Genomic DNA, 12,167 nt, shown 5'->3' on the forward strand with positions numbered 1-12,167 from the left:
CCACGTCAGCAGAACAATAATCTATAATTTTTCTAATCTTTATCCAAATTGTAATATGTGTTGCCTTTTTCTGTTCAATCTTTATTATCCGGCGAAGTACAAAATCATTCGACAATCGTCCAACGATGTCTGGTGTAATACGGTGTTGTTCGGGAGTATCCGATAATAATCGTCTTTGTGTTTGTGATTTTATGTTTTTTTGTCTTCATGATGTCTTAAACAGGTTTGTCCTATCAGACGAATCGGCCAAGTCAGACTGAGTTGGAATAACTGATTTCGTCTTTGCTGGTACATGATTTGTTCCTTCCTTTCTGCACAAGAAGCGAACGTAACTTCGGTAGGGCCCCGAGGGTTTACTCGGGGGACCTCTTTAACGCTCAAGTCAGTACAATAGAATGTAAGCTTTGGTAGGGCCCCGAGAGTGTACTCGAGGGACCTCTCTATCGCTCAATTGTTCCTTCCTTTCTGCACAAGAAGCGAACGTAACTTCGGTAGGGCCCCGAGGGTTTACTCGGGGGACCTCTTTAACGCTCAGGTCAGTACAATAGAATGTAAGCTTCGGTAGGGCCCCGAGAGTGTACTCGGGGGACCTCTCTATCGCTCAAGTCAGTACAGTACTAAACTTGGAAGGATGGCTTGTTGCTTTGAGCGTTGCCTCTTGCTTAGTAAGTAATTCAGAGTATAGGAGTAAGAATATTTACCTGAGGGCAGAGGTTCTCCTTTTATATGAGTTTGAAGTGTTTGAGTTGTAAGAGGGGTCAGACTCTCTCTCATTGGTTTTCCAGAGGGTTTTTCTGATGATAAATTTCATATGTATCCCTCTCCAAGGGGGAGTTGGACTCTATTGAGAGTTGGCGTCCTATTAGGACTCTTCATTATTGGATCTGGTTTATACCTACTTCGGTTATATAGGGACATTACCAAGGTTGTACCTCGGTATGGATTCCTAAGGGACCGAAGTAGGTACTTCGGTTCCTTCTTCACCCTGGCCTAGTTGGCACTTGTGTTGCCACGTGGCATTTTCCTATTAGCGGGGGTATTTTGGTAATATCATGTCCTCTTGGATGTACTTCATTTTTATGGTGGCACTAGTACTACGATTTCAATTACTTAATTTATTGGATAATTTAATACATATCTATGATCTTTTGTTTTTTTTTTAAAAAAAAATTGTCTATTAACATATGGTTCGCATATCATTCCTTGAAATTGGATATTTATGGTGTTTACATCTAAATTGAATTTATAATATTCAAATCTGTGTATTATTTTTTTTATCATACTTTGCTTTAGGTGATTTGAAAATACATTTGGTCTAGCGCTCTCGGCCATTTCATTACTTTGATTTTATTTTTTTTAAAAGGGTATTAACACTGATTTCCATTCGATGATAACATCAAATCACCCATCAATGTTGGACTTCTACACAAAAACCAGCCCAGAAAGATATAGAGGACTAGAAGGAAGAGCCTATACAAGGAAACAGACACAACACAGAAAAAGTATAAGACCAGCCCTCACAAGCATCGGACATTAGTGCAACCAAGTTGATCCTGAGCCAAACAATCATCCAAAAAAGGGGGAGGTTGTTGGATCTAATGGCAACACAAGACATCGGACATTAGTGCAACCAAGTTGATCCTGAGCCAAACAATCATCCAAAAAAGGAAGAGGTTGTTGGATTTAATGGCAACATAAGAAGGGGGTGAATTGTGTTTTTCTCTAATTTTAGTCTAAGTGTCCACTTTTTAGACTCTTCTTGAGAGTGTGATTGTATTATTGAGAGAGTTCCACACCAAATACCTTAGTGTAGTTTGTGAGAACCTTATTCTTCAAACTTTGCTAAAGTCCCTTATGTAGGGCAAAGTGCATTCTTGAGTTTGGGGGCGCGCTAATAACCCTTGTATAAAGAGTCTTGTGAGGCTCTTAAATCCATACCTTAGTGGAATTGGAAAATCCTATGTTGGTGAATTTAGGTAGTAGATGTAGGTTAAAGGTCTCCGAACTACTATAAATCGTTGTGTAGATCTTTGCTGACTTATTTGTTTTTACTTGCTACTTGTCTTAAATTGCAGGGATTTCAAAACCCTAATCTGTTCGTGATTAGCAGAATGAATTAAACTTTGAATTTTGATCTGAAATTTTGATAGAGTGCTTATCAAGGTGTTGTGACATTGCCTATAAAATTTCGTTGCATTTTGACATTATTTGATAAGTGAAATTTGTGTTGCAAAGCACAATATGTTTTTGCAATTCTTGATTTTTTTTTAGTACAAGTACAAATACAATATACGATCCACCACCAGATCAAACCTATGAAAGTATAGGTGTCAACAAGCCCCACGCAGAAGACACAAATCAAGCTCACACAGGGGCAGACTATCAAACTCACGCATCCCATGACCTGAAGTCAGGGACATGCAAAGTCATTACCACTCAACCAATAGCTCATTTGCGCAATTCTTGATTATTTGATATTTGATCATTCACCATATTATATCACATCTTGCATTAGATTGAATCTTGATTAGGATAATCATTAGAGTTCAAATTTGTGTCCTATTTGTTAATTGATATTGATTTTTTAAAAATTCATCCCCTCTTATGTTAAGCACGATCCCTCAATCTATTCAATTGATTGCAATTGCTTGCTTGACTTTCTGTCTACATTTGTGATTGAAAATGATTAATTGCTTCCGCTTAACTTTTTTTTTTTTGAGATACAACTAAAGTAGATATAAAGCTATACTACAACACACTACCCAGAGTATTACATCCAGGCAAAAAAGTGTGTTGTAGTGGAAACCTATATACTACTTCAGAGGAACTAATCTAACCGATGTGGGAGTACACAGGAGGTAGACAACAGTACTTCAACCACTATCGAACCAACACACACACTCCACTCACATTCTCACGTGAGCTACATTTGTTTTTTTGAGATACAACTAAAGTAGATATAACGCTATACTACAACACACTACCCAGAGTATTACATCCAGGCAAAAAAGTGTGTTGTAGTGGAAACTTATATACTACTTCAGAGGAACTAATCTAACCGATGTGGGAGTACACAGGAGGTAGACAACAGTACTTCAACCACTATCGAACCAACACACACACTCCACTCATATTCTCACGTGAGCTACATTTGTTTTTTTGAGATACAACTAAAGTAGATATAACGCTATACCACAACACACTACCCAGAGTATTACATCCAGGCAAAAAAGTGTGTTGTAGTGGAAACTTATATACTACTTCAGAGGAACTAATCTAACCGATGTGGGAGTACACAGGAGGTAGACAACAGTACTTCAACCACTATCGAACCAACACACACACTACACTCACATTCTCACGTGAGCTACATTTGTTTTTTTGAGATACAACTAAAGTAGATATAACGCTTAACTTGAAAATTGAAGTGTCAATGTGTCATAAAAAGTGATCACTTAGCTTAATTTTGTAAGAAAATACAATTCACACTCCTCTTCTATTGCCATTAAATCTATCGAAAAGTCATAAAAAGTGATTACTTAGCTTAATTTTGTAAAAAAAAAAATACAATTCACCCTCATCTTATATTGCCAACAGATCCAACACTTTTCTTGTTTTGCAGATATCTTGGTGTAGTAGGAAAGATCAATTGCCTGCTACCTCCCCCTCCACCCCCCCCCCCCCCCTTTTTCTCCTTTCTCCTGTCCTCTCTGCTTCACCTTCGGCTTCACTGTTCTTCAGCCTTTCTTCCACGTTTCTCCTTTCTACATGAGCCATAGATCACTAGCATTGGTTGCCTCTCGGCTCAAAGAAATATCCACTATAGTATTGGCTTTCATGACATGGCATATCTAATTCCATGGTATGCATCACCTTCACTGTTATTCAGCCTTTCACCACCCCCTTTTCCCCCTTCCACATGGGTCATGTATCACTAGCATTGGTTGCCATTACAACCAGTAACATGTACCAGATCATCGAAACCTTTTCTGTTCTGTTAAGAGTTGGGAACATCTAATTTATATTTTGAATTCATTGAGACCCTTTCAATTTGGTCATAGAGACACCATGCAGTCGTACCAGGAGGATAAGAAATATAGCAACACGGGAACATATCTTAGAGAATAATATCAAGTAAATGAAAGAGACAAAGACCCTTACTAAAAGCCGATAATGACATTCGAAATTCCCTTAATTCTTGCTCAAGACCTGGACGACAAGAGCCAGATTCCAAACCAAAAGATTTACATGAAAACGAGAAGCGCAAATACATACTTGATGCAACTGTAAAGGATAATTATACCCAGTGCTCGTATTCACAGGGCTCCAAGCCTAGAATGACCAAATAATACTCAAAGCCGCTCTTAGCACGCCCTCCTACCTCACTGCAGATACAAACTTGATGCAACTGTCAAGGGATAATTATACACAATGCTTGTTGTATTCACAAGGCTCCATGCCTAAAACGACCAAATAATACTCGAAGCCGCTCTTAGACCCTCTCCTCTCACTGCGATGTAAAATGTCCTATGTACAAGGTTAATAGCGATTTTAAAACTGCTTCAACCTTTCTCTACACATACTCGGATACACTACCACGGAGTCTAGACAAAGACCGCCTTTTGTGTGTGTGCAGTCGATCTGCATCATAGAGAACTTAATCTTTGTTGTCACATTGGCATTTGCAACGACAAAGTCCCCTACATGGTAGTGATTCCACTTTCCCGGGTCATCCAGGAAACATTGTGAGGCAGTATTTTGACCATCTGAAGTCGATAGCTGAAATCGAACAGGCTTTTTGTCCCAACCATGAACATGTTCGGTATTACATATCTGGCGACCAAACCTCTTCGAGGCACGCCCCAATTGCAGCCTAAAGAAAACGCTATATGTCCCCGGTGGGAATGGGAATTCAACCTCTCCATCAACTTCGAACCACCAGATCTGTTGAAGATATGCAACTCTGGAGAATCTGTAATCAAGGAAAGGGACCCAAAATCAATTGAGATGCCCATTTCATTGCTTGTGGAAAATGTGAAGAAAAACATTCGTCATGAGATTTAAACAATCATGTTTATAAGACAGCACATCACAGTGCTATAAAGAGCATGATTACGAAAAATATTGTATTAACAATTTTTTGAGTATCAGCAGGCATATGAGATTTAAAAAAAGATATTCGAGAACCATTCGCAGAACAGACCCCAGAAAAATACTTTGACAATAAAGCAATGGAAAAGAAAAGAGAAGAGAAGGAAGCATCCCCTGCAGAGAGCAGCCAGGGGAGAGTGTTGGAAATAACGAATACAACAATCAGTTGGGGAAAAAAATAGTAACATATGCAGCATACTAACAAAGCTTCGAAGTGACTGATTTTACAATACTACGCAAGTGGCAAGATATCTAGTATCTTTCTGGGCTTGGAATGCAATTATGTTGTTGGATCTCTAAAGACGCAAAATTGCAAATAGATCTGCATGCATGCTGATCAGTCCAAAGTTGAAAAAGTCAATAGAAATCTCTTCTTTGTTTGGAGATGGGGACACCTGCGAGATGAGAATCTTCAACAGAGGTAAAAAGCCACAGACACAGACATTGAAAGGCTGGAATGAACAGGCGGAGATTAGAAGGATCGCATATACGAGGCATGGGACTTGTTGACTTAAAAATCACTCTAGATAATGAATGGATTACCTTCCAGAGGTACTATGCCCTATTTTCAGGAGCAGTCTATGTATTATCTACTCTAAGCAAGTTACTTGTGAGAGTTAATTCAAGTAACTAGAACAGAACTGAGCTTGCAACCCAGCAATTAAGAATCAGAAAACTCTAATTCTGGATAGAGCAACAAACTTTTGTCTCATGCATTGACATCTTGATGATGAAGTGGATCTGCTTGTAGTCAAAAAAGTTTTGTCTCATGCTAGAATTTTTCCTAGGTGAGGGAAGCTATACATTAATGACATATGAAGCATAGGAATAACTGCTTGCAGATTAAACCATATCAAAACATACACCATATCTAGTGGACATAAAAGCAAATTTACTCATTAAAGGATAATTAAAGATTGGTATAATTTGTAGGAAATTTGACAAGAAAGACATAAAAAGAACCATACTTCTGAAAATTTCCAGATAAAAAAGGCTTCACAACTCATACTTAAGCAGCTAACCAGAAAGCCACAGAACAACGTGAAAAAAATAATAACCTACTCAATCATCTACTACAAGAATTCCAGCAAATCTCACCTAGATTCCTCAGATGGAATATGATTCCAGTATCTCCTATCATCGATCCCAGTTATAGCCAAACCCTTGGAAGAAATGGACAAACAAACATCCCCTGTACTCTTATCCAACCATGATTTCTGCACAAAAGCGAGAATCCAAATCAAAGGAGGCCCAAAACAACATACTTTGGCATGAAGTCTTCAAACAATTAAGCCTTTATTCCTCTACTCATTTCTCATGATAGATAATGATAAGCAAGAAGTAGTTACAAAGAAAATTGTGAAGAGAAATTTTTGGCAACTTCTAGATTGATCAGAGAAACCACAGAAATGAGTCTTCTAATGAATAAACCCATATATGTAAATTATCCATACTTCAAACTATCAAAACCCACAAAAAGAAGCCATCCTTGATCTTTTGTATTGACAAAACATAACAATTGAAACCCATCATTCGAATCCGATCAAAAACCCCGATTCTCCAGGTACACAAAAAAAAAATGAATGAAAATCAATAAAAGAAGAGAGCCATCTCCCGGGCATACCTTGGTGCCACCATCAAAAGTGTTAACCTTGCAAAGCCTCTCATAAATCTCTCTCCGACCCAACTTTCTAGGCAGATCACCAACCACTTTGTCAATTAGAATCGGATAATTGTGAGGCAATTTCGATTCCCAAACAAAATCAGCCCAAGAAGCACCGCGAAACGCCCTGTTCAGACTCGCCAATTTACATATCTCCGAAGGCCCTAAATATTCCAGAATCAAAGCCACACAATCCTCCGGTAAGTCACCGAGACTCGGCTTTGATTGCACAGAAACAGTCCCATCTCTCCGATCAGTACATGAAAAAGAAAAACTGGCACCCATTGAAGACAAACAAAACCCAATACGCAGATCGACTAGAAAGTTCTAAAGAAAGCAACTTTAATTCATTGAAGATGGATTTCGAGGGAGATAGAGAGAGGTGGCAAATGGGGATGAACAAAAGGTATTTGTACACGGACGGACGCGTGGTCCCATCGTTTGTTTTGTTGGTCGGTTGGTCTGTTTGGAGAGAGAGAAAAAGAAAAAGAAAAAGAAAAGAAATAGTGGATGAAAATACAACTAATATATACAACATATGTTAGTTGTATTTTTTAAGATTAGAAGATAAGTTAGAAAAAAACCGACATTCAATTTTCCTTGTTTTGGATCCAAGAGGACGGTTTTGGGAGTTGTTAATTGCATCCAATGTGTACCAGTACTACCAAATAATAACAGTGTTATCAGAACCGGATCTGCCCGTCGGGCGGAGCGGTTCAACCGCTGTTTTTGAACTTAACCGGGCCGATTCTTGTGTTGAACCGTATAAGCAATCAACCCGTTTAGATCCGCATAAACCCGCGGTTTTGGCAAGACCCGTTAACCGACATTAACCTGCGGTTATTTGTTGATGCATTTAAAACTAAAATAACTTTTCATCAATGAATCCAGACTTGCTTTACCGCTTTTATAGGTAACTTTTCATTGTAAATTAAACTTTTAGTGGGAAGCCCGGGGCCTGCTGTAATAAAATTACAGCAGGCCCCACAGTAATATACTTTTTTGACATTAAAAATTTTTATTTTTATTTTTAAAAATCATAAATATGTAGTATTCATCGCAATGAACACAACGATATATTTTTTGTTAGAAACAAAAATCAAATTCAACATGAAAAAGACACGACAATTCTAGACCATCGGATATAAACTCAAAATATTCAATGTTTTGATCCCGATGAATTTGATTTTTGTTTCAAACAAAAAATATATCGTTGGATTCGTTATGAAAAATACTACATATTTATGATTTTTAAAAATTAAAAAAAAAATTTACTACCTCTAAAGTGCATTACAGCGGGACAATTACAGCAGGTCCCGGGCACCCCTTTTAGTGGATGTGGGACTCAAGATAGAGTTGAGAGGAATGGAGAGAGATGACGTAATAGACAGAGAAAGATGGCCTTTTGTCATGTGACTCTGTCATGGGTGGGACCCACATCAGTTATGTAATGACTAAAGCTGTAAATTATTCTTTTTTAAAAAAAGAATTCTATAACTAGTTTTTATGGATATTTTTATAACTAATTTCATTTCAAGAATACAATTATATTATGAGATATATTATTAAATATTTTTCTTTTGTCTTAAATTAATTAACTATCTGTATTAATCTATTTGATATTTAGTATAAAAGTCACATAACCGTATGTGACTAAGTGAAAAATTTATTTATCATAATATTATTATTATTTACAAGTTAATTAAATTACTTTTAAAAAATAAGCGATTCAACCCTTTACCCTTCGAGTCAACCGGTTGAACCTTTAAAAATTATTATCACGGGTCGATGTACGGGTCGGGTCTAATAACATTGAATAATACAACAAGTATAACAACTCATTATAAGACATAAGCTCTTCTTTTTTAAGTGAGCCGTTGGTTCAACGACAATCACGTTATAGGTAAAGAATCAACTTATCTATTAAAGAGTGGGTTTGAATCCTACTCTCTTATCAAACCCCTAATTTCAAAAAAAAAAGGAAGACAATATTTTTTTCTCCGTAATCCAGTTTAATTGGGATTTTAGTACATTTCTTGAATTTGGTAATATTGTAAATATATAGTTTTTTTTTCTTAATAAAAAAATCCTACAGTTTTTTATGTAAATTATGAGTATTTGTATTGTTTCACTCTCCCTAAGAGTGTGTTTGGATTGAGGGATTTGGAAGGAAGGGAATGGAATGGAAGGGAAGGGAGGGGGAGAGAAGGGAAGGGAGGGGAAGGGGGACTATTTTTCCCTTTCCCATGTTTGGATAGATAAAAAAAAGAAGGAAAGAAAATTTGTTTAATTTACTAATTTATCCTTATTTTTATGTTAAAATATTATGTACAAGGGTAAAATAGATATTTAACGTACAAATGACTTAATTAGTAATCTCTTCCCTCCAAATGACTCCATTTTGGAGAGAAAGAATTTTAACAAAAATTTAATGAAATCTTCCTCCCAAATCCCCTCAAATCCATCCCCTTAATTTTTAATAAACTATCCAAACAAGTGAATTGGAAGGAAACTCTATTTCCCTTCCTCCAAATCCCTCAATCCAAACACACTCTAAGTATCTTAACAAGTTGAGGAGTATTAACGTGAAAACTTTAACATAAGATTTTCAATTTAAATGGTTTATCTTTAGCCAACTTTGTCACCATAAATAATTAAATTGTAAGAAATGTGAGATTGAAATTGTAACAAATGTTTAATATATTCTCTAAGCATATTTAAGTTTTCAATAAATACATTACATTATTTACCCGTCAATTATGGTTTGTTTTCTTATTCTTTCTAGAATAATTTCTCTTTTTTGGATCAATAAATTATCTTAAATTCTATGTCGTTTCAAATTTCAATTTTTTGCCTTGTTTGCTTGTTTTAATACAAATTTTTTTTTTGAAGGAAATCTATATGTTTATTAAGAATCAGTTGACAGAATATCTATCATTACAGCTTCCTTGAGTCAAATAGGCTCAAAAGATGACCTCCAAAAGACATGAGGTAGTACATGGAAGGACAAAATGCGCAATACAATGGGTTACTCTATTGGTAGAACGAGGGCAGTATATATATTTGAGGTTGACAGTATATGTATTGTTTTAATACAATATTAGTTTATGCGTACAAGTCAATTGCAATTGATTTACTAAATTTATTAAAAAGTATTTGTAAAATAAATTGAAGCTCCAATTATGGGATTTTGATTGATTATGATTTTTTTCTTTCAATAGAAGGTATGCATGCATACATTTAGATTATGTCAAGTTAATAAAAGGACTAGTCTAGTCTAGTCATAACCTAGGAATATTCATCAGGAAACCAATGCCAAAAGAATACCAGGGAAAAGTTTTCAGTTGACTTGAATGCCTTTTTCAAATTTAAAATCAAACAAGACTCATTTATTTATAGTACTTGCTTATTCTATGTAATCAAACAACACTAAAATCATAGTGTTGTCTGTTTGATGTTTTTTTTTATTCAGTCTATGTACCTTGATGTTGTCCAATAGAATACGGTATTATTGACGGTTGTCCAATATAATATTGTGTCGTCTCGGAGTGTCCGACGATAACCGTTGTTTATATTTTCTTTTTTTAAGTTCTTATAATCCATCTATATAATGATTCGAGTGCTTTAAGACCTCAAATTTTTGAGTAAATTACAATCTATAGGTGAATGATCTTTAAAAGGAAGTGACTCATTTTATATTTCTATAAAAAAAAAGACTTATTTATATTAATGCATATCTAAACATCTTTTGCAGTCTAACCATTAAAAAATAAAAAATAAAATAAAAGTATAAACTATGTTTTTTTTTTCTTTACTTTAATCACTTTTATTAATTTTTCTTTTAATTATTTTTGTATCGTGGGCTTGAAATTAAACAAGAAAAGATGCTACGCGGCTAGTATTAACTATTAATTCTTCGTTAAAACATAAGACCAATAATATAATTAATTAATGCAATTTTGTTTTTTAAAACTAATATTAATTAAAATAATATGTGGAAGCCATTTCTTAAGACAAAAAGTACAGCCACCTCGACGTGGGTCTTAGTCAGCATGCCATGTCAACCACATATGTACGTGTAGTCTTAACGGTTGGTATGGATAAGGAAGGAGAGGGAGCCAGCCAGCATTGCAATCATTAATTAGTTGATTACTTGTAAATCAAATCAAGATTAGCTTATTGTTCTTTTTTTCTTTTGAAATACCACGGATAAATATGTTTCTCATTGGAATCGAATCTTAAGCACACATATGCCTAACCCAGCCGATTGTCAACCGAGCAACATCTCGTTGGTAAGATTAGCTTATTGTTAAATATACAGTATATTGTACAAATAGAGATTTAGGCATAGGATATAATAAGATTAACTTAATATGTAAATACAATATTCTAATCAATAATTAGAATTGATATAAAATAATCTTTTAAAGATAATAATGTCGTTTAGGATTTGATTGGGGATGACTATCTTGATTCTAGCTAGAATGGGACACTTTGTTAGGGAAGCCAAATCTATTATGTTGCATATTGGTGTTCCTCATTGCTGTCATGTTCCTCAAGTAGGTAATGTTGTAGCTCATTCCCTTACTAGAATGGCTAAGCATAGGAATGGGATGTTTGTTTGGATGACGAACTTCTCGGTGAAAATTGGTTCTCTTATTAGACGGGACAAGATTCAGACTTTGTAATCATTCTGGTGGTTAATGAAGTTCCTTATAAATAGAAATTCTCTAAAAAAAAGATAATAATAGAAAGAAGGAAAATGTTTCCCAATTTCTTACCCTCATTTTAACTCTATCTAACTAGTATGTATGCGGGATGTTTAGGTGGCGTTACAGCTGTGTTCATAATCAAACAGTATCTCATGTACCACATGGATCGATGGTTACAATGAGGGACAATATTTGAGGTTCTTGGAAATAATACCTATATTAGATGAGGTTGTTATATTTATTTATATATTAACTATAATTAAAACATCTTGATTATATTATTTGAAATCATATATAATATGATTTTATTTATTCATGAGTCAATTTAAATACGTGGTTTGGAACCTTTTGGGTCTTGGATCCCTTGCATATTTTAATGATTTTTAAAAATGGAATAATATTATTTAATAACAGAAAAGACCAGAAAATATATTCACCAAAAAAAAGTAGAGCCAGCCAGCTAAGCTTCACGTCCGTCTGAGTCAGCATGCATGCCATGTCAACCACATAACTTTGAACACGTGTTGAAATGGATAAGCGATGACAGCGCAGCATTGCAATTGTGAGAAAGTTGATTATGCTAAGGCCTAAAGTTACAGGTATTATATAATATATATATATATATAGTTTATTTAAAAGTA

The 12,167-nt window shown here is 35.3% G+C and overlaps 1 protein-coding gene across 1 annotated transcript; it reads right to left on the minus strand.

Moving 5' to 3' along the window:
* Positions 1-4,135: 4,135 nt before the first annotated feature.
* On the minus strand, positions 4,136-7,214 carry LOC119980323 (F-box protein PP2-A12-like). Its single transcript, XM_038822986.1, has 3 exons — positions 6,776-7,214; positions 6,250-6,368; positions 4,136-4,972 (listed from the first exon to the last, which is right to left on the minus strand). The coding sequence occupies exons 1-3, from the start codon at positions 7,097-7,099 to the stop codon at positions 4,552-4,554; spliced, it is 864 nt and encodes a 287-aa protein (XP_038678914.1). The 5' UTR covers positions 7,100-7,214; the 3' UTR covers positions 4,136-4,551.
* Between the last annotated feature and the right edge of the window lie 4,953 nt (positions 7,215-12,167).

Source organism: Tripterygium wilfordii, chromosome 16, assembly GCF_013401445.1.
Source record: "Tripterygium wilfordii isolate XIE 37 chromosome 16, ASM1340144v1, whole genome shotgun sequence".
NCBI lineage: Eukaryota > Viridiplantae > Streptophyta > Magnoliopsida > Celastrales > Celastraceae > Tripterygium > Tripterygium wilfordii.